Source organism: Pelophylax lessonae (assembly GCF_965119305.1).
Source record: "Pelophylax lessonae genome assembly, chromosome: 10".
Taxonomy (NCBI): domain Eukaryota; kingdom Metazoa; phylum Chordata; class Amphibia; order Anura; family Ranidae; genus Pelophylax; species Pelophylax lessonae.
Window position 1 is genome coordinate 63,734,744 of NC_138777.1, and position 23,761 is coordinate 63,758,504.

The 23,761-nt window shown below is 41.8% G+C and overlaps 1 protein-coding gene across 1 annotated transcript in view; it reads right to left on the reverse strand.

The window, feature by feature from the left end:
* Window positions 1-23,761, reverse strand: part of BBOX1 (gamma-butyrobetaine hydroxylase 1) — a 161,048-nt gene that overhangs the window by 26,125 nt on the left and 111,162 nt on the right. Inside the window, exon 5 of the mRNA XM_082270766.1 lies at window positions 5,426-5,531. Coding sequence (XP_082126892.1) covers window positions 5,426-5,531 — 106 coding nt within the window. The remainder of the gene's footprint in view (window positions 1-5,425; window positions 5,532-23,761) is intronic.

The window sequence follows — 23,761 nt, forward strand, 5'->3', positions numbered from 1 at the left end:
TACTTACTGTGTCTCCAGATACTTGGGTACCTTCTGTCCAATATTGGCTAGACACTATACTGTGAATCTCATGATTGGATCCTCAGGGCATCCCCTTTACTTGACTCAAAACTGCTTCTAGGAAAAGTAGGCCCCCCAGCTTCCACTGAGCTGGGACCTCAGTGAACTCTCTGCAATAACCCCCCCAGCTTTCAATGAGCTGGAACCTTAGTGAAACCCTCTCTGTGATAGGCCCCTTAGGTCTCCCTGGGCTGGGACCTTAGTGAGCTCTCTGCAGGCTTCAGCTAACTTGCCCAGAAGGACAGCAGCCCCTTAAGCTGGGATCTTCTCCTCCAGGACAAGAACCCTACTGCCCCAGGCCTCACACTATTTATCTCCTTATCAGCCACCTACTGGGCACTCCACCCAGGAAATGGCTGGAGCCACATGCAGTGCCTTAAAAAAGTATTCATACCACTTGAAATTTTCCACATATCATGATACAACCAAAAAGTTAAATGTATTTTATTGGGATATTTTATGTGCTAAACCAACACAAAATGCCCCTTAATTGTGAAGTGTAAGGAAAATAATAAATGGTTTTCAACATTTTTACAAATAAATATGCGAAAAGTGTGGCGTGCATTTGTATTCAGCCCCCCTAAATCAATACTTTGTAGAACCACCTTTCGCTGCAATTACAGTTGCAAGTCTTTTTGGGGATGTCTCTAATAGTTTTGCACATCTAAAGAGCGACATTTTTGCCCATTCTTCTTTGCAAAATAGCTCAAGCTCTGTCAGATTGGATAGAGAGCGTCTGTGAACAGCAGTTTTCAAGTCTTGCCAATTCTCAATTGGATTTAGGTTTAGACTTTGACTAGGCTATTCTAAAACATGAATATGATTTGATTTAAACTATTCCATTGTATCTCTGGCTGTATGTTTAGGGTCGTTGTCCTGCTGGAAGGTGAACCTCTGCCCCAGTCTCAAGTCTCTTGCAGACTCTATTAGGTTTTCTTCTAAGATAGCCCTGTATTTGGCTCCATCTATCTTTCCATCAACTCTAAACAAGCTTCCCTGTCCCTGCTGAAGAAAAGCATCCCCACAACATGATGCTGCTACCATCATGTTTCACGGTGGGGATGGTGTGTTCAGGGTGATGTGCAGTGTTAGTTTCCTGCCACAAACAGCGTTTTGCTTTTAGGCCAAAAAGTTCAATTTTGATCTCATCTGACCAGAGCACCTTCTTCCACATCTTGGCTGTGTCCCCTTCATGGCTTCTCGCAAACTGCAAACGGGACTTCTTATGGGTTTCATTCAACAATTGCTTTCTTCTTGCAACTCTTCAAAGAAGACCAGATTTGTGGAGTGCACGACTAATAGTTGTCCTGTGGACAGATTCTCCCACCTGAGCTGTGGATCTCTGCAGCTCCTCCAGAGTCACCATGGGCCTATTGACTACTTCTCTGATTAATGCTCTCCTTGCCCGGCCTGTCAGTTTAGATGGACGGCCATGTCTTGGTTGGTTTGCAGTTATGCCATATTCTTTCCATTTTCGGATGATGGATTGAACAGTGCTCTGTGAGATGTTCAAAGCTTGGGATATTTGTTTATAACCTAACCCTTCTTTAAACTTCTCCACAACTTTACCCCTGACCTGTCTGGTGTGTTCCGTGGCCTCCATGATGATGTTTGTTCAAAAGGGTTCTTTAACAAACCTCTGAGGGCTTCATAGAACAGCTGTATTTATAGTGAGATAAAATTACACACAGGTGGACTATTTACTAATTAAGTGACTTCTGAAGCCAATTGGTCCCACTAGATTTTAGTTAGAGGTATCAGAGTAAAGGGGGCTAAATACAAATGCGTGCCACACTTTTCAGATATTTAATTGTAAAAATATTTTTGAAAACCAATTATCATTTTCCTTTAAATTCACAATTATGTGCCAGTTTGTGTTGGTCTATTACATAAAATCCCAATAAAATACATTTATGTTTTTGAATGTAACATGACAAAATGTGGAAAATTTCAAGTGGTATGAATACTTTATCAAGGCACTGTATATATTGAAGCCCAGAGTGTGTCTCTACCAGTCCACTATATTCTAGAACCTACTAGAAGGCAGGGAAAAGTAGTTGAGCCTGCAGACTGTAGTAGTCACACACCGATCCACGGTTTACAGGGGCTAAAAAGACTAAATTTACCTGAACCTCTCTAGCAGCCTATTCTAGAAGGGTGCTACAAGTTCAGGTAATAATACTGTTTGTAAATTAGTTAAGGCTTGTTTACACAAGCAGCACTATCTTGCACTGGATTTCTTTTCAGGGGGTGGTAGAGCAGTAGTTTCCAGGCATTTAGGAGGCAATACTGGCAACATGGTGTTGCAGCATATTTGGATTCACGTGGCGGTGGTACTGCCTGTCCGAATGCAACCTGTTGTAGAAATGGTGATGTGCTGCACCACAAACATGGCAGCATATACTAACATAGCCCATGTTAACCTGCAGCTTGGAGGTCAAGGGGTAAGGGGGTGTGCAGAGTGCAGTTAAACCACGGCTCAAACTCTGTTTTTTTTTCCATTCCCTGGTTGCGAATGTAAATGAGGCCAAACAGCCTGCCTGATTTCCTGGTTGGAGGATGTACCTGGCCTACCCCTTTCATTCACTGGATTTCAGTTCTTTTAGTCCCGGAGGCTCAGCTTTACATGTGGGTGTTAAATAGAGTGGTCTGCATGCAAAGGCAGCCTCTCAAGGAACACCAACTCCTCCCTGACACCAACCCATAAAGACATTTTCATATCTGCATAACTTCTCTTAATTTCTTCTCTTATATTATCAGTCAAAAAGGTGGAATAAAAAGTCCAGTATCCCTTTGATAGTGCAATGCTTTCTGTGTGTATCTCAGTAAAGATGATATTACCAGTGAACTATGTCTGAGGACATTGAATTTCAATATTTCACCTTTAGTCTATCTTTGATTTAACACCACACTCATTGTAGACATCTGGGAGAGGTAGTAAGCAAACTACAGGAGCAGGAGGATGAACCTAGGTCTGCAGAAGACATGTGCCAATGTTATCTCAGGGAAACAAAATGATATGAAAAAAAAAAAAGATGAATCTGACTAAATTTTTTTTTCTTATGACCCTCTGCTTCATAACAAGATCAGCCAACCTTCTTTTCTCTGAATTACCCACAGACACCACAAAATTACATTATCTATATATTATCTAAATATATATGATCTATTTCTATAATCTTTGTGGCATAATAAAAGAGATTATTTTAATGTTGGAATATGAATCTCATATTAAGAGGGCATATCCTCCAAACAATCCTAAAAAGTCAAATCCTGAAGTCATCGGCTTTTCAAAACATTGGGAAATCTGTTAAAAGTCCTTAAAGTGGAGTTCCGGCCACATACACTTTTTTGAGCTAAAAATACCTCCTAATCCTAAACTACCCCCAATTACCCTAACACTAACCCAACATTACAGTACATTACATTACATACTTACCTTTAAAATTGATTGCAGAGCGCGGCCATCTCCGGTTTGGGCATCTGAAGCCGTGGTGTCCCCCGCTGTGTTCCTCCTCCTGGTTCTGGGCTACCCAGAATGCTGATCGCAATCTCGCGCATGCGCTGTAGATTGCGATCGGCATTCAGAGCAGTGGCCGGACGTTCCCATTGCATCCTGGGATTGATGACGCTCATCTCCCAGGATGCAATGCAAAGGCGGAAGTGACGTCGGTTTGCCGTGGCCGCACAAGGAGGAAGAGGAAGGAAGGTAAGTTTATTTTCATTAAAAACAAGGTGTAAGTGAAACAAAATAAAAATGTTAATTATCCAATTCTTTTTCAGGTTTTTGTACTCTAACTGATGCTGCAAAGTTTATTTTTAGGCTGGAACTCCGCTTTAAGTGTATGATGTTCACCAACCCCCACCAAGTGATCTGGGTGTGCACGCACTGGACCATAGGACCCTGCAGATTTAGAGGTCAATACACACTTGTTTCCAACATGGAAAAAACTCCTGCACTTTAAACACTCTGCTGCTCCCCAGTCCTCAGGGATGACAGATGCTCCTCCAACCCACGGGAAAAAATAGAAAATAGCTCCAAGTAGGGTGATACCATTGAAATAAGACAAGCCAGCTAAAACTTACAGCGGACGCTATCAGCAAGACTCCCAATAGTGAGTGATGCCAGTACACTAGCTCCACAGTGGAAAGTTTAAAGTGCAGTAGTTCCAAAATTTTGTACTGACGTTTTAGTAGTCTCTTTTAAAGCACCTGCAATTAACATGAAATTGTATACAAGGACTTTATATATTGTTCTTTTTTGCTTGCTGCTTACATGCATTAGTGTGGATTGATCTATCTAATTTGTATTGTATCTCTATAGGTAACATATACTATAAAATGTTGATGTTTAAACTTAAAAATTAGAGTTCATTTTGCTATTATTTATTGGGCTGTATTACTTGTACCTATTCATTAGTATGATATGCTATGTTTTGAAGCCTAGTTTTTCTTGTGCTTCCAAGGTCCTTGGATTGTCTATGTTTTCGTCTGGAACTTTGCAATAAACATATTGAGGGAGAAAAATTTGAGTGATTGATCTTTAACTGAAATAGCCATATCTGCCACAAAAAAAAAATAGACAGAATAGTTACAATTTTAATTTGCAGTCAACCTTATGGGCTGCAAAGGGAATATAGGTGTGGTACTCTAAAGCCCCGTACACACGATCAGATTATCGAACGATCTGTCGTCTGTTTTTTGTGGCATGCTAGTCTGATGTGGAAAGTGAAGAGGTTATTTTCATACGAATTTTCCCGTACGACAGAATTCTACTTCAGTCATGTGCTGGATTGTTTTGTATGCGTTCTTTCGTCTCTGAGCCTAGTCTTGCTCTTAAGATTTTTTTCCGTCTAAATCTGTACTAATGAGACAAAAATCGGACGTTGTTTTGACGGACGACAAAAATTATATAGCCTGCACATCAGGATTTTGTCAGCCGAAAAGTCGGAGTCGGCTGTCAAAAGCACCATACTAACAATCCGAAAATTGACAGATCGGTCGTCGGACGAATTTTCCCTACAGATATTCTTATCGTGTGTACGGGCCTTAACTCTACCTTAACTCACAGTCAAAACCATTGTATGACCATATGTACAACGTTATTTGAATGGTTAAAAATCAGTTGTGGGACTTGTCTGCCCCCTAAGTGCATCCAGTACCTGACATAATAAACTTTACATTTCCCCCCTTATTTCACTATGAATGGATTTACTAAAAAGGCCATTTATACTCTTCCCCCTGTGAACTGCGCAGGGGGAGTGGAAAAATGTCTCATTCACCTAAGAAAAGAAAATGACAGATTTGAATAATTATAGCCCAATATGCTATTGTTGCCTAATATCAAAGTCAAATGATAACTTACTCCTGGAGGATACTGAAGAGCTGGATAATCCGTGTGTAGACTTAACTTTCCAGATGTGTAGGCTACATTGTTGGCATCTACTTTGTCTTGAACTTGCCATGTGTATCTGTAAAATAAGCAACCTATAGTAAAAAAACTGTGCTCTGAATATATTTTTACCTACTCTGCTACACAGAATTGAAATGCACCATTTTAGATAAACCTCACCCCACAATTATTTCTTACTTTGTAACTTGTAAAAAAAGGCCATTAAACCACTGTCTGCTAAAATTAAATACAAGGCTGTATATCTCTAAAGAGGAGGTCCATCCCCCCCCCCCCCCAAAAAAAAAAAAAATCTAAAGTTAGCAGCTACAAATACTGTAGCTGCTGACTTTTAATATTAGTACACTTACCTGTCCTGGAATCCAGCAATGTCGGCACCCCAGCCATGGTTTCCATCGGCTCTCAGGTGCTGCTGCTGCCATTGCCTGTAAGGGAAACCGGCAGTGAAACCTTAAGACATAGCCCTCCAGTGGCGGGCTTTCACTGATGCAGAGGCTTCCATCTACACCCAGGTTTGTGGGCTGCAGCGGCTTGAATGGCTGAGACGCGATGACGTCGTTCCTGGCACACACCTCTGAAGGAATAGCATGGGCATGGCGTTCCTTCAGAATGCATGAGTCGGTTGCACATGCGCCGGTCAATGGCTGCTGCTCATTACAATATGTCCTAAATAGTGCACGTTTAGGAGATATTCATTTTACCTACAATTAAGCTCTATTATGAGCTTACCTGTAGGTAACAATACAAACATAAGAGTTTATTACAACTTTAAATCTCCCCTCCTCTATCTAAACCTAAAAGTTTTGGCTTTACATAAACTTTAACCACTTGACCTCCAGAAGATTTTACCCTCCTCATGACCAGGGCATTTTTTTCTATTCAGCACTGTATTACTTTGACTGGTATTTGCAGTCATGCAACACTGTGCACAAATAACATTTTTATAATTTTTTTTTCACACACATAGAACTTTCTTTTGGTGGTATTTGATCACTCCTGGGTTTTTATTTTTTAATTTTTTTATAATATAAACAAAAAAAGATGGAATATTAAAAAAAAAAAACAATATTTTTTATTGTCTACTATAAAACATAACCAATAAAAACATTTGGAAAAACACATTTCTTAATAAATGTAGGACAACATGTATTCTGCTACATGTCATTGGTAAAAAAAAAAAAAAAAATCCCAATAAGTGTATAATATTTGGTTTGCGTGAAAGTTATAGCATCTAGTATATGTAGCACCCTCCTAGGTAGGTGCTAGAGAGAGAGTATAGTTTTGGATCTTTTCTGCTTACCAGAGAGATTGCCAGGTAAATCTATATTGTTCTCTGTCTACCAGACAGCAGGATCTGTTAGCAAGGTCTGGTCATGGTGCTCAAGTGCAGCTCAGTTTGTCTGAAGTGTTTCACACTGGTCCAATAGGGAGGCATATTGGACAGTGGGAGGAAACCTGACAAATGAGTACACAGGCATTTAGAACAGCCCTGGTGATTAGCAGAGGAAAGTGCATCGTTGCGTGCTGGGATAATGTATAAATGCCAAGGGCACATGTGCTCAGGGTCTATCTGTTGGAGATCGGGGTCCCGGAGGGAGGGGGCGGCTGCCCCTTCTTTGTAGAAGTTGCCATGCAGTCTCAGGTGGTCGACCTAAGGGCCTGAGAGTCAAAGAGGAGCTAAACTCAGAGGTCCTGCAGAGCTGACTGGAAGGGAAACACTGGAAAGGATCTGATTCTGCATATAGTTAGTACAGATCTGTGCCATGGGGCCTGTGAGAGGGCCACCCCTTCAGCTAGAAGAGTCAGTGGATGGGTGTCAGTCTTTTTTTCTCTCTCCCTTAATCCCTATTTTTATCTCCCTCCAGCCCTTTTCCTTCACCTCTTTGTTTTTCTCATTCTCTCTATCTTCCCATCCCTCTTTCTTTTTCTCTCCATCCATCCCTGTTTTCTTTCTCTCGCTCTCTCTCCATACCCATTTATTTCTCTCTCTCGCCCTCCATCTCTCTTTCTTTTTCTTTCCCTCCATTCCTCTTTTTCGCTCCCTATATCCCACTTTCGTTCCCTCTCTCTCTCTCCATCCATCCCTCTTTCTCTCTCCCTCCACCCCTCCGAAGTATCGCAAATGTAATAAATAGTTCAAAGTGCTTTCATACTGCGCCATTCCAGTCTGTAATTTCTAGTTTTTCAAGCTCGTGTTATATTGTCCAAATGTTGTGTTAATGGTTAAACACTGATTTTGGTAGAGGTAACAATAAATATATCGCCTTATCGATAATTTGCATTTTTATTCTCGTGGGTGTTTGTGTAGGCGGGGCCCCAGTGCACTGCATTGCCTATAATGCTCTTAAGATGGCACTGTAAGTAGGGGGCAACTACTAAGCTGCTGAAAGAAAAAAAAAATTAAGAAAAATACTATCTTATATTTTTATTTAATATTTAATGTTGGTAATATATTCAGGTAATATGTGCAATGACATTACAGCCAATGGAGTTTACAGTTTTTGAGTTTTTTGTATTTTAAAGTTGCACTTCTGTTTTTTAAATAAAAGCAATATTTTTGTTTGTTTATGAAACTTGGTTTTATTTATAACGACGTTATATATGAGAATGACTAATAGCCGGTTCACACTACCACGACTTGTCAGGCGACTTGGTCGCCTGACAAGTTGCGCTCCATTCTGTGCAATAGAACCATTCTAATCAGAGCGACTCAGGTCGCTCCGACTTAGAAAAAGGTTCCTGCACTACTTTTGGGCGAAGTCGGAGCAACTTGCATTGACTTCTATTATGAGAAGTCGTTTGCAAGCCGCGATGAAGTCGTGCTGCACGGGCGACTTCAAAGTCGCCCCAAAGTCGGGGCGACTGAGTCGTGGCAGTGTGAACCGACTCTTAATCTGTGTGTCTACTGTATGTTCAAATCTTAACACCATAAATAATAACATGTTATTAGATTTTTAATCCAGGAGTATATAACTAATTTGATAATTCTAGAGAAATGTTTAAATAATGCATTACAATTTACCTAAACTCATTCGATTTGTAGTTGACTAAAATGTATGAGATTTTGGTCGACTAAATTGTACTGGAGATTTTAGTAGACTAAAATATGACTAAAACGAAAACAGATCAGATGACTAAAATACGACTAAATCCAAAATAGAATTATAGTCAAAAGACTAAAATATGGCTAAAACTAAAATGGCGTTTTAGTCAAAAGACAAATGACTAAAACAAAATCGAAATTTGCTCCCACAATTAACACTGGTGGCCGCTGCTTCTTTCAACTAGGGCTTCTTTCAACGATTCTGGCAACAATTTGAGTTGTTGGTGGAGGATTTCTAATGCATATGTTTTGTGGACTATACAAGAATTGTTTTTGCACTTTACTGGCACTTTATGCACTTTTATACATATATACTTTACCCACCTTCTTCCCAAGCCTATCCTGACACTTCGCTCCTACATGTAGAAATCCAATTTTTTTTTTTTTTGCTAGAAAATTAATTAGAACCCCCAAACATTATGTATATGTTTTTTTTAGCAGAGACCCTATAGAATAAAATGGTGTGTGTTGCAATTTTGTATGTCACACGGTATTTGCGCAGAAGTTTTTCAAACAAAATGTTTTTGGAAAAACAAAACCTTCATGAATAAAAAAAAAAAAAAACAGTAAAGTTAGCCCAATTTTCTTGTGTAATGTGAAAGATGATGTTATGCTGAGTAAATAGATACCTAACATGTCCTGCTTTAAAATTGCGTCTGCCCGTGGAATGGTGGCAAACTACTTTGCTTAAGATTAAAATTCTCCATAAGCTACGCTTTAAATGCCTTTACAGGTTACCAGTTTAGAGTGGCACAGGAGGTTTGGTGCTAGAATTATTGCTCTTGCTCTGACTTTTATGACAAATACCTCACATTGTTTACAAATGCGTGAAGGAGTAACGTATGTTCCCATTTGCGCGTAAGCACGTTGGGGCGCGGGCACTTTAATTTTTTTTTAATTAATTTATTTATTTTATACAAAAAAACATTTTTTACACTTTTTTAAATTTTTTATTTTTGTACAAACTTTATTGCTATCACAAGAGATAAACAACATCCCTTGTGACAGCATGGGCCTTGACAGGTAGGGATGATGGAACTTTTCAAAAGTTCGGTTCGTCCAGAACACCCAAACTTGCCGAAAGTTCGGCCCAGATTTCAGAACCCCATTGAAATCAATGGGACCCGAACTTCGGTAATCAAAAAACACCATTTTGAAGCCCTAAAACCCAATAAATGCCCCTAAAAAGTGCCTAGGGTTCTGGGTCATGCCCCAGGGACTATTAATCACACAAAAAAAGTCCTTAAAAATTGTCATTTTTGATAGAGAGCCAATTATTGAAACAATTATTGAAAAAAAAAATTTGATTTCTTTGGATTTAGTGTCTGGGGGGTCTAAAAAGTGTACCTGTGAAGTTTCAGCTCTGTAGCATATCCAGAACCAGAAAAAAAAAGTTTGTTTGTATTAGAATTAATATAGAACATGATGGTGGCTTCGCCCCTGTCACCCGGCTTTTTCATGCAGGCGTATATTGGGTTTTTTTGAGGACATGTTTGGAGTCAGGCATGACATCTGAACTTCTGTGTTGGGGTATATATACACACACACACACACACATGTATGTATATATACACATATATAGGTGTGAAAGTAGCAGAAACCTATGCTTGCGCTAATGAAATAATTAACAGGCATATGTCTCCGCTCCTATCACACCTATATATGTGTATGTGTATAAATACATATAAGTGTGTGTGTGTATATATACCCCTATACAGAAGTTCAGATGTTATGCCTGCCTCCAAAGACCCCCAAAAAATGCCCCAAAAAAACGCCTGCTACAAAAACGCCCTGGTGTCTTTTTGCAGGCATTTTTTTTGGGCATTTTTTGGGGGTCTTTGGAGGCAGGCAAAACATCTGAAATTCTGTATAGGGGTATATATACACACACACTTATATGTATTTATACACATACACACATATAGGTGTTATAGGAGCGGAGACCTATGCCTGTTAATTATTTCATTAGCGCAAGCATAGGTTTCTGCTACTTTCACACCTATATATATGTATGTGTATATATACATACATGTGTGTGTGTATATATACCCCTACACAGAAGTTCAGATGTCATGCCTGACTCCAAACATGTCCTCTAAAAAGCCCAAATAAAACGCCTGCAACAAAAAGCCGGGTGACAGGGGCGAAGCCACCATCCTGTTCTATAAGTGTTCTAAGAGAAACAATCTTTTCTCTATAGCGGTCACCCTGACATGGAAGGGTTTTGTCACCCTGCCATAGCAGTCAGAGTCAGTTAACCCTACACTACACTACGGTCACCCTGGCACTTAACACTTTCCCTACAGAAACTAGATTATTAAATCTAACTATAGTGGAAAATAGTACCCTAACTACACTAGATATCCCTTTCCTCACACTAATAATTGCTAAATGACACTTTGAGAGCAGAAGTAACAGAACTGCTTCCACTCTCTTCCACATCCCTGTATTAAAATGCTAGCGATTTGGCGGGGCTATCTTATATACTGGGGGGCGTATTCACTAATGATTGGCCTCTGGACCCCCTAGTCACTCCAATCACATTCCTAGCATTCTCCTGCCCCCTCAATTGGCTTTTACTGATGGTTCTGGTCCAATCACGGGCTTTTAAAGCCCAGTTCCTGTCCCATTGCATTTTGGTCGGTTCCCCGCCCACCTTTCAACATCCGCCTCAGTATTGGAAGGAAACGTATCTATGTGGTGGAGAGGACTGCGGCTCCGATATGGAGAAGACCGCAGCTTCTGTCTGATGTCTGGGGATCTGGATAGAGCCGCTAGAGGCCATGACCGGCCACACACACAATCCGCACACTAACCGACCGAACTCACTGACAGCTCTGAGTCCGGGCAAAGAGCAGCAAGACTACAACTACGGAGAGCAGCCGGAGACAAATCATCTCCGCCTGAGGAATCCACCGCCATCTACTGGCCAACTGTGAATATTACAACTGGGAATTCACCTCACAGGGCTGAGGACAGAAATCACCTCATCCTATATTGTGATATCCTACATACTATACACCCCAATATAATCACCTCATCATATACTATACACCCCAGTATCATCAGGATATCTGATGAGGTGATGATACTGGGGTGTATAGTATATGATGAGGTGATTATATTGGTGTGTATAGTATATGATGAGGTGCTAATACTGGGGTGTATGTAGGATATCACAAGATGGCGGTGGTTTCCTCAGGCGGAGATGATTTGTCTCCGGCCGCTCTCCGTAGTTTTAGTCTTGCTGCTCTTTGCCCGGACTTGGAGCTGTCAGTGAGTTTGGTCGGTCGGTGTGCGGATTGTGTGTGTGTGGCCAGTCATGGCCTCTAGCGGCTCTATCCAGATCCCCCGGTGCTTGCCTCTTCTCCTGATCCATGACGGGGTGCTCCTGCCCGGCTCCAGCATGCAGGTGAGTGTAGACTCTCCGGGGAATATGGATCTGGTCCGGAGCCGCCTGCTCAGAGGAACTTCCCTGAAGAGCACCATTATCGGGGTGACCCCCAACACCCGGGACCCGGCCTCCGACACCGAGGAGCTCCCCATCCTACACAGGTCAGTGTGACTTACTTCTGGGGCCCCTGACATGGTGCCCGCCCCCAGTTCCAACGGCTGTTCGTGGGGCACATGCGCAGTAGCACAATCCTACGGACACAGGGAAAGCGGACGCAGAGACACTTGCATATTATTAATATAGATCGATATCCTACATACACCCCAGTCAGGCAGCCGGCCAAAACTCTTGAAGCGGCGGGTGTGTGCGGGCACGCGGCGGGTACGCGCTGGCACGCGAGAGCCGCTCGGTCAGCTCTGCGCGTGTCTCTATTGCTAGGGCAACAGGGATGCTATGCGCAGAGCTGGCTACGTCATGCGGCTCTCGCGTTGTTAGAAAAAAAAAGAGATAAGCGAGATCCGCTCAGTCAGCCATATGTTCTAGCGCCCGTTAATTTAACGGGCCTAATGTCTAGTAAATAAATAAATAAACAATGAAATTATTAAATTATTCAATATAGATATTGTGCTGAGTGTGTAGCGGTGACTCTTAAATTTACCCTCTAAAGTGCAAAGTGGCTGTTGGGTGTGGATGGATGTGCAATGTTCACCTAATAGGTGTAAACACTGAAAAGTGAGGGGTGATAGGTGTATGTGCAAAGTATATTTGATAACAATGTATCAAATAGGCAGGAAAAATGTGCAAGTTAATAAGTGCACATTAAAAGCACTCCTGGATTAAAAGACTGCAGCAACAATCAAGAAAGTCCATATAGTAGAGTGCTTGATCTTCTAATAACAGTAGTAAAAGAATCTACGTGCACTAAGAAAGGTGCTTCAAAGTGATTGGTGTAATAGATTGCACTCACCAGAGTGCCCAACCCCACACAGGGGTATTAGGCAGGGTATATTATAGCTGTATACCTCAGCATGGAGCTGTATGTTCCTAAGGGTCCTCTACTTCCTTGTTGCTCTGTGTAAGAGGGAGAGGGAAGGGACCGTGTTGTATTCCAGTATCTAGCTATCCTTGGGTAGTACTCCGGTGGTGTAATGTATAAAATAAACAAGGGGGGACATATAACGTAATACTGTATGGTAAGTTTATTTCACACGTAAAAGGAAAGGTACTCACATTCAAGTGAAGAAAAAACAGTGTGTATAGGAGATCAGACAAAAAGCCGGCAGTATCTTGTGTAGTGTTCCGGAACGCAATGCCTTCCACGGCAGATCCGGATCGGGAAGTGACCAGGGAAGAACAGCGTAGTTGCGTCACTTCCCGATCCGGATCTGATGAGGACCATTGACATTAATACAGTAATCAGTGCTAAATAATATGCACTGTTACTATATAAATGACACTGGCAGGGTAAGGGTTAATACTGGGGGCGATCAAAGGGTTAAATGTATGCCTAAATGTGCTTACTGACTGTGGGGGGGGGGGGAGCTCTGTGACAGGCACACAGAGATCGGTGTTTCAGCTTAGCTGAAACACACGATCTCACTGTGCCTGTCTGACAGAAGAGCCGCCTGCTTTGTTTACATAGGCAGGTGGCTCTCCTGTCAGTTTCTCTGAAGATTGCGGGAGCCCGGCGGCGATCGAGCCCGCTCCTCCCGTGGTCTGGCTCCCGCTGTGTCTAATCACAGCAGGAGCGCCGCTCCGGCAGCGTGCACACTCCGCCTAGACCACGTGCACATAATCATGTAGATCTACGTGATTATGCGCAGCTGAGCTGCCCTGCCGCAGAAAATCTGCGTGGGGCGGTCGGCAAAGTTTAAAAAGAACTCCATTGACTTCTGTGCATTCGATGTAACAGAGCAGTATATCATATCCAGAAGAGGAAAAAAAAACTTTGTTTAGCTTACAGAGTTTCTTATCAAGGTACCATTCAATTATAAGTACTAATACTAGTACAGTAGAGTAATATAGATCCATACATTTATGAATGTCAGATAACTCTTTTGTGACTGTAAAAATTGATAGTCAGAGACGGTAATAAAATACTAACTGATTCCACAGTCTCCGACTTGAGAAGAAAATGGGTATTTGTCTTTGAAGTTACTGGCTGGTTGTCATCATCACTCATGTTGCAGTAGAAATTACATCCAAACACAAGTCTTCCCATTTAATGGTATTAATCTCTGGCCCTTAACAGAGAAGATCAAGCTTGTCTTCACAGTTACTGGTTATAGTAATGACAGACAAAAAACAACAAATTACAGGTGCTTGGAATTACCACTGGATATATGGCTTAGACTGGCCATAGACAACAGAGAGTGTCTGGCTGTGTGGGCACAATGTAACTCTTTTCAGATGTTGCCATCGTCATCTTGTTGAATGAGAACAAAACATGACTACGCTGAGGTAGGTAGGTAGTAGTTAGGAGCCGGTTCACACTACTCCAACTTGTCAGGCGACTTGGTGACACCTTCTGTGCTCCAATCCTCAATGTGAAAACCTTCCACCACTTGTAAAAATGACTGCCTACTGGAACATATGGACTCAGTTACCCATACAGGTACTGGGTTAACCACAATAATGTATAGAGAGAAATAGCCGCACTCCAACTTGAAGGTGAAAAATATAAAATCTGTTTTATTCGTATCCAAAAGATAAAATCAATTCAAAGTGTATCCATAATATAGTCAGAGACGTTTTTAAGACTAAGCGGACGTTTATCCGTGAAACGCGTCAACTACTATGCGTTCATCTCTTGTCTCTGACTATATTATGGATACACTTTGAATTGATTTTATCTTTTGGATACGAATAAAACAGATTTTATATTTTTCACCTTCAAGTTGGAGTGCGGCTATTCCACAATACAATTAATCCGCTCCACATAGGGCGGTGTCAAAACAGTGGGTTGGACCATAAAGATAAAGAAAGGCTCCACGCAGTTTAAGCCTCGGTTCACACTTATGCGATGCGGGAAGGCTGCAAATTCGCAGCCTGTTCCCGCATCGCAAATGCACCCTTGGCAGTTCACACTGCCATATGCGATACGCTGGGGGTGTCAATGTAATCTTAACGACACCCCCAGTTTGATTGCATATCGCAGTGCGATATTACAGTTCGCACAGGATCGGATCACACAAGTGTGAACCACTGTGCGATCCGATTCTGATGCGGCTCAAAAAAAGGGTCATGTGCGATTTTACTGCGGGTGCAGTGCGAATTTAGCCATACAGAGTGTATGGCTGAATTCGCACCGCACACCCGATCGCATATAATGAAGGAGCAGTGCGCTCCGATATTATATGCGAGCGCCGCACTCGTACATATGTGAACCGGCACTAAAACCGTATCTCCAAAATGTATATAAAAAGTAGAAAACTTACATCATTCCCAATCAACAAGCGCTTGTAACATCATCCAGTATACAAGGTCATAGTGCAATGGCCTGAATGGTAACAAATGAGGAGGAAAGAGGGACTTTGTTCCAAATCAGGGACAGTGATTCGAAATCAGGGACAGTTGGGAGCTATGCACAACCTATGCTGAGACATATATTTTTTCTGAGCTCATTTATATTCTCTATACATACAATGTAAATTTGAAAAAAAAAATGGTATTGCGATATCTACCATACATTTGAATCAGGAAGGAGGACAGGGTACTGCTTTTTTTTCGCTTACACACCCTCCAGTATATTTCTATTCCTTTTACCTCTTCTGTATTTAATGCAATGTGACCTCTTCACCTGTAGCACAGACTTACAATGCACGCTTTATACTTTGTCACTAAGAAGGTGCAACGTTCACACTCAAACAACTCACCTTTCTGTTTACACTGCAAGTAACCGTCTCCCCCATCCTTCTGCAGATTGACCTTCCAAACGTTGTGTTGACCTCCACTCGTCTGACCTTCTTTACACATTCAACCACAGAAAGCCTTGTGAATTTAGTATTCTTGTCTTACTCCACTAATGACCACTGTAAAGACGATCATTTTCAGTGCTCTAACATTTGAATAAATGGTGTTCTATATTATATGGTGAGATGCAAGAAAATATACTTCTTTGACTCTTGAAAATAGAAACATGTCAAAAGTCCAGAAAGCAATGTTCTTATTATTGCGAGGCCATTTTGAATTATTCAATCACATCTAAGTTTTCCTGTTTGACTGCCTAACAGGTCTCAAATCCAGTTACAACGTGATGTAATAGCCTCATAAATGAAAAGGTCCCTTTTCCACCCACATCTAAAAATCCCAAAGGCATGCAGCTATGCATTTTGCTCTATAAACATCCTTAAAGCGGATCTTCGCTGTATCTGAGCACCACAAACCAAATACATTATTTAAAGCGGTAGTATACCGCTTTTTTTGACTTTTAACTACAGGTAAACCTATAATAATACCTGTAGCTACAATTAATATCTCCCAAACCTGCACGGTTCAGGAGATATTACCACTGCATGCAGCCGCTGACGAGTGTGGCGCATGCACTCCGAAGGTCCGGCGGACCTTCAGATTTCCTTGCCGAAAATCGCCGGAAAATGACTCCAGCGCGCATGCGCGGGAGTGACGTCATCGCGGCTCTGGCCACTCACAGCGCCGGAGCCGCTGAACCCGGAAGAGACGCCGAGGGATCATGTCTGCCCCCACAGCGGTGTCTGGGGATCCGTGTCGGGGCTTCGTTCTGAGGTAAGTTTTTCATAATAAGCTAGTATGCGATGCATACTAGCTCATTATGCCTTTGTCTTGCAGGGTCTTTTTTTTTTTTCATTAGAGTATACTACCACTTTAATTAATTTTTATTATTCAAAGCAATCTCCCCCATCCATCCATGTCTCCATGCTTTATTTTGTTGAGAGATCACTTTGAATAACAACCCTCTAGCACAGGGTTTCTCAACCAGGGTTCAATGGAATCCTAGTGTTCCTCCAGAGGTTGGTAGGGGTTCCTTGAGCAAGGAGCAATGTATGCTTCTCAGATAACTTCCTACTGACACTTTTGATCTTTTTAGCTACCTGTGATGAGGTGATTCTTCCCAATGTCCACAAGTGTAAGGATCATTTTACTAATGTATCATGAGTTGTAGATACAGTAATTTTCAGCAGGGGTTCCCTGAGACCAGAAAGATATTTCAAGGGTTCCTCTGTGTTGAAAAGGTTGAAAAAGGCAGCTCTAGCATTTCTGACTGTGGCCATCTTGCGTAAGGGCAAATGATTCATGTAGCATTTACTTCCTGGGTTTTATCTACCCTTCGCTCAAGCATGGATGCAGGAGGGTGTGCTTAGCTGAGAAAACCCCTCCCCCCTTCTGAAGACTCCGGGGATGTATGATATCATTTACCTAGGCAAGAAACCAGTAAGTAACTGAAGAAATGTAAAAAAAAAAAAGGTTTAAAACAAATAAAAATGCTATACTTTCATATCTATTTACTAATTCTAGCAGCATCAGGATTAAAAATAATCAATGTTAATTGGGAGAGTGAAGTTCTATTTTAAGTCAAATAAAAAACAAAGCTTTATTTGTTGACTGACACTGAATTGATTTCCACTTCCTGGTATAGTGAGGCACTTGTGACATAGCCAGGACCTTATAGTTGCCCCTAGGGAGAGCTACATCACCAGTGATTTCTAGGGAGAACTGGCACCCAGAGATTTTCAAGACAGTACTTTTCCAATCACTAAATGTACTGATTGCTGGCATCATTCAACCCACTTGCTCTGAGTCCAGGTCAATCTGGGTTTGCCCTGCCTGTAACTGGCTGCTAAAAGGAGAAGGAGCACAGGCATGAGCTCATCTCTCCTTGTTCTGCTTCTTCCTCACACTCCAGCCCTGCTCTAAAGTTCAAATTCAGGTACAAACACCATGTGAATTAAAAAAAAAAAAAAAATGACAAACATGTCATACTTACCTGCTCTGTGCAGCAGTTTTGCACAAATCAGCCCTGATCCTCCATTTCTCTGGTCAACCGCTCCTGGCCCCTTCCTTCCTGTTGAGTGCCCCCAGAGCAAGCAGCTTGCAATGGGGGCACCCAAGGAGGCACGCTTATTAGCTGCTGCTCTGCCTGTCAATTTACACACAGGGCAACTGCTCGGCCCCACTCGTAGACCATTGACACTTCTTCCAGCTCCCTAAGGCTCCATTCACACTTATCTAGCAGGTTTTCTAGGCCTTGAGCCTAAGGTGGGTCTGCCATTGTTACCGGTAACACTCTCAGCCTATTTGAGCTGTGAACACAGGTGTGAGAACTGAGACAAAGACCAGTCCGGCATCTTTGGTTTGTGTGTTTTATTGTAGTTAGGGGATAGGAGAAGGGAATGAGTGGGATACTCCTCTGGCTCAACTAGGTACAATTTTGGGACTCTTCTAGAACAATGCCTGTCAGCACTGTCTTGCCACCAGCCGATGCTAGCCAACGCTTCCTGATGCTTGAATATACTGTATCACTGAAAACTGTGCTGGAACCTCGACTTTAGTTCAGAAGATTCAGGACTGTAGAATACTTGACTTCTGACACGGCTTTGCTCAAAAGTCACTGAACAGCTCCCTCCAGCTCTGTACTAGCTTGAGGTAGCCCTTTGTAAATTCCTGTGCTGCTGCAACTCTCAACCTATACACTGCACACTGTACAATGACTCTTCAGGGCCCAAACTGCAGATGCCCCCTTTAACACTTTCAGGGTCCTCAACCTAGGTACCCCCTCTAATACTCCAGAGGCCTCAGACCGGGCACACCATTTACCGCTAGATGACTCTTGGATCCCAGAACCTTCTCTGGAGTGGTGCCCTCTGACACTAGGCAGACCCCCAGGGGCAGTTCACAGTACTCACGACCTTTGTAGGCTTTCCTGGAACTGGACCCCTCTCTCTCTCCTCTGGTTCTCGGCACACCGGATCCCCTTCAGCTCAACTCAACACCCTCTGGATTCTCAGGCAGCATCCAGAGACATCCGCTTCCTCTGACAGTAGGAGAGACCGCTGTACTCTCCCTCCTGGGACTCTGCTTCCCACCAAAGATGATGAGTCATGCACTCCCCTCAAACTTATACCCACTCACAGAATCCTCTGTGGCAGAATCTGCCTTCTGGGGTAGTTACAAGCCTGAATGTGTCCCTGATTGGGTTTCCTCCACTGCCCTATGAGAAACCTCTCGCAGAGCCAGTGTGGAGACTCCCACTTCAGCAGACACACCTGAAAGCCATGACTCCCTGACCAAAAAGAAATCATGGCCCTGCTGTTAGGCAGACAAGGCCCACTATGCATTTACCTAGCACCTACCTGTAGGGTGCTAAACTTAGGCCCCTTTCAAACTTGTGCGACCTAAAAGATGCACGATTTTGCTGCAATTTTACCACAATTTTTTTGCCTGGACTTTAAGCAATGCCTATGTCTATGGACCTCAAAACGCATCAAAGTCAGACCAAAGTAGTCCAGGGACTACTTTGAAGTAATTGCAACTTGAATTTGAACAGATATGAACAGTACTTATTGGAAATCATGGAGTACGACTTGCCATGCAACTTTGCAGTCCCAAATCGCAGGACAAGTCGCACAAGTGTGAAAGGGGCCTTATGCTACTTGCCATGCAACTTTGGATAACAAGTCAGCAACTTCAAATTAGTTCATGCACTACTTTGGTCTGACTTCCATGCAACTTGAGGCTCATAGACTTCAATGTAAACCCTCAGAAGTTGCATGAAAATTGTACCTAAATGTTATAAAATGTAACTTGTGTGCAGCAGTTGTCCATTATCACTGGTCAAAGCCAAAATCGTATCCAAGTTGCACCGATTTAAAGTTGTGTTAAAGTTGCACTCCAAAGTCCGAGCAACTTTGGAATTATACAAGTATGAATGGAGCCTTAGGCCTCTTTCACACTTTTGTGACCTAAAAGTTGCACGATTTTGCTGCTATTTTACTGTGACTTTTTTTGCTGCGATTTTGACTGGATTTGAAGCAATGCCTATGTCTATGGACTTCAAAACGCATCAAAGTCGGACAAAAGTGCAGGGACTACTTTGAAGTCATTGCAACTTGAAGTCGCAGAGATATGAACAGTACTCATTAGAAATCGTGGAGTGCCACTTGTCATGCGACTTTGCAGTCCCAAAACGCAGGACATGTCGCACAGGTGTAAAAGGGGCTTTGCTGAAAGTCCATTGAGTGGTACTGACATAGAGCTGGAGGAAGAGTCTACAGGAGGCTGGTATTGCACATGTGACCCACTGATTGCAGTTATATCGCTTTGCAGGCTCATTTGTAAAAAAATAATAAATACACATTTTTGCTTCTGCAAATACATGTGCATTTATTATAATTATTTTATTTTTTATTTATTTATTTATTTATTTTTTGTGCAAAAAGGTGAATTTAGCCTTTAAAACAGAATTTTGTTCATGGTGTTATTATGTCTTTCGTGCATTTACACTTTGTTTTTTTTTTTTTTGTTTTTTACTGGTCCTTTATTGTCCTTTAACCGGTTGCCGATATACGTCGGCAGTCAGCCCCGGCCAGGCAAAGTGACGTATATATACGTCACTAGCCTGTCACTTGCTAGGGAGCCAATAGCGGGCGAGCGCGTGCCCGCGGAGGCGTGCTCCCGCCCCGGCTCGTTCCCCAGCAAGTCCGTGCGTGTGACCGGCAGACCCGATGTCCGCCGGTCACTCGCCGATCGTCGCTGCAGAGGGAGAAAGTCAGGCGGCTGATGTAAACAAGCCGCCTGTCATTCTCCCCTGTGTAGAAACAGTGATCATACGGTTCTACTATGTAGGATTGTTGATCACTGTTCCTACACTTCAATCCACAGCCAATCACAGTAATAATCACGCCCCTGGGACACACATAACCCCTCCCTCTCAAAAAAAGTTAACCCCTTCACTACCAGTGTCATTTTGCAGTAACAGTGCATATGTATAGCACTGATTACTGCAGTAATGTAACTGGTAGCCCCAAAAGTGTCAAAAATGTCAGTCAAGGGTCCGATCTGTCCGCAGCAATGTCGCAGTACCGCAAAACACGTTAAAAAAAAACCACCAAAAATGACAGAAATCTTTCCCTTAGTTAGTAAACGCAATAACTTTTGCGCAAACCAATCAAAATACGCTTTTTGTGATTTTTTTTTACCAAGCATATGTAGCAGAAAACAAATTGGCCAAAAATGTTAAAAAATTTAGATTTTTACATTTTTTGGGGGGAATTTCATATAAAAAAATGTGAAAAATATTGTTGTTTTTGCAAAATTTACGCTCTTTTTTTGTTTATAGCGCAAAAAGTAAAAATCGCACAGGTGATCAAATACCACCAAAAGAAAGCTCTGTTTGTGGGAAAAAAAGGACGTCAAATTCGTTTAGGTACAGCGTCGCACGACCGCGCAATTGTCCGTTAAATTCACGCAGTAAAAAATCGCAAAAAAAACCCTGGTCAGAAAGGGGGTAAAATCTTCCGGGGCTTAAGTGGTTAATGAAAAAAATATGTAACTGTTGCAACAAACTGATTTAAAAATAGCTTCCTTGCTTGCACAAAGGATTATTTGATATTTTTTAAAATACCTATTATGCAATAACTTATTGTCTAGCGTAGACTTCTGAACCAGCGAAGATTTCCACCCCGACACTCCTTGGATCCAGGAATTCCACGGAGGGGAGTGCGAGGGATATGCACAGAACGAAGAGGGGAAAACACAAGATTAATTTTAAAAGAATTTGCACACAGCAGGGATTTTGCTACTGATGAATTTGCTCCTCTCTCCTGTTCAATGGACCATTAATTGTCATTTTGTCCAATGTCACCTCTCTGTAAACACATCTCAATGAACTGTCCTAGAATGAGTCATTCTTAAACTCAGGGGATGCCCTTGACTATACTACAGTTGTTTACATGAGATATTTGGTGTATAGTATCACTTCTGGAGCCAGAAATTTCCTAGTAATGAAACACAAACAACTTCTGTCATCTCCCACTGGTTAATGTACGAACATTTGTTTTGACCGCATTTCTTTGATTACGATCATATTGGGCTCATCAACTGTTCTAGTAGAAGACGTTAACGCAATTCATATGTGGTCTAGGAGTTATAACGAGGAAGGAAACCTTCTTGATGCTATGTTCTAATCTGGAAAGAATGCACAATTCCTGCCAAAGCTACTTTGGCGAACCCCCTCCTCCTTCTCTTTCTCTCTACTCTCCTTGCGGTCTATTTAAACTCAAACAGACAAAAATTTAGACCATGTCCATTGCACAGATTGTTAGTCTTCGTATTGAGCCGGTAAGCACAAGACTCAACGCAAGCTCGAGCTTTATTGTCTGCATCACAAAACTCCCCTACTTTGGCTGGGATTCCCTGGCTGTTCTGGTTACAGCGGTGAAACGGACTGAAGGTTTTTCATGCAGACTTGGCAAGAATGCTTTATGATTATATTATGGATGATCCAGGGCCAAGCTCTTCTTAAAGTACTATTTAATAAAATAATGTACTAATGAAAATTATATAACTTGTTTTGCTGCTTTAAGCACATGAAATAAGGGAAGCAGTTCTGCAAGAGGCTCCAAATAAATCTTTAAGTAAGAATTTTCCAAGATCAAAAAACTTTGTCGGGATCAAGATTGAGATATTGGAATGTTTAAAGGTTTAGCACAGCTTTTCTCAACCTTTTCAACACATTGAAAAAAACTTTCCAATCTCAGGGAACCCCAGATAAAAATGACTATATCTACAACTCTTGATAAATTAGCGTGATGGTCACTGGGAAGAATGCACCTAAAGCCTCGTACACACGCACCGATTGTTGGCCGACCGATCGGCCGTCTTTTGTCCAGTGTTGTTGTGTTGGTTGAAAAGTGCTCTAGACTGCACACGAATTTTCTCGGCCAACAACAACCAACTTCAGAAGTGATGTCATGTGCTGGTTTACTTTCCGTGTGTTTTTTCTTCTCTGAGCATGCCCAATCTTGCTCATCTGATGTTTATCTGCCGAAATCTGTACTGACTGACGAAAAATCGGCCGTTGTGGTGACGGCCAACAAAAATTTTATAGCCTGCACACCAGATTTTGTTCAGCCGAAAAGTCGCAGTCGGTTGTCGGAATCATCATACTAACAAGCCGACAATCGGCCGATCGGACGTTGGCCAAGAATTCACGGCCAACAATCGGTGCGTGTGTAGGAGGCTTTACACTTATGGTCATTGGGAAGAATTCCTCCCTTACAGATAGCTGAAAAGGATCAATGATGTCAGTGGGAACTTATCTGAGAGGCAAAAAGTTCTCATTGCTCAAGGATCCCCTAGCAACCTCTGAAGGAACCCTAAGGTTCAACGGAACCCTGCTTGAGAAACCCTGGTTTCGAAGGTTTGAACAATTTATAAGAACCAGCTTCAACCAAACACATTCAGGAATATTTAATTCAGTGTGCCTCATTTATTACATTTAAAAATAAATAAATAAAATAAAAAATAATAAAAAAAATAAATAAATCCCTACATTGTTCAATAAGATTCATCTTTTCATACACAGGTGTCAAGCCAAATTTAGCATTATTGGTATGTGTTGGCTACCTTACTGTACCTTACTAAATCCAACTTGGATGCTCAAATAGGGTTTATATTTTATCTTTTTTTAAAGGACATTTTGTAAGGATTTCCTTAGATACACTAATTAAATAAATAAAAGCACTGCTGTGTTTTATATTATAAGCTGACGAATGAAAAAAAAAAAGTATATATATATATATATATATATACACACACT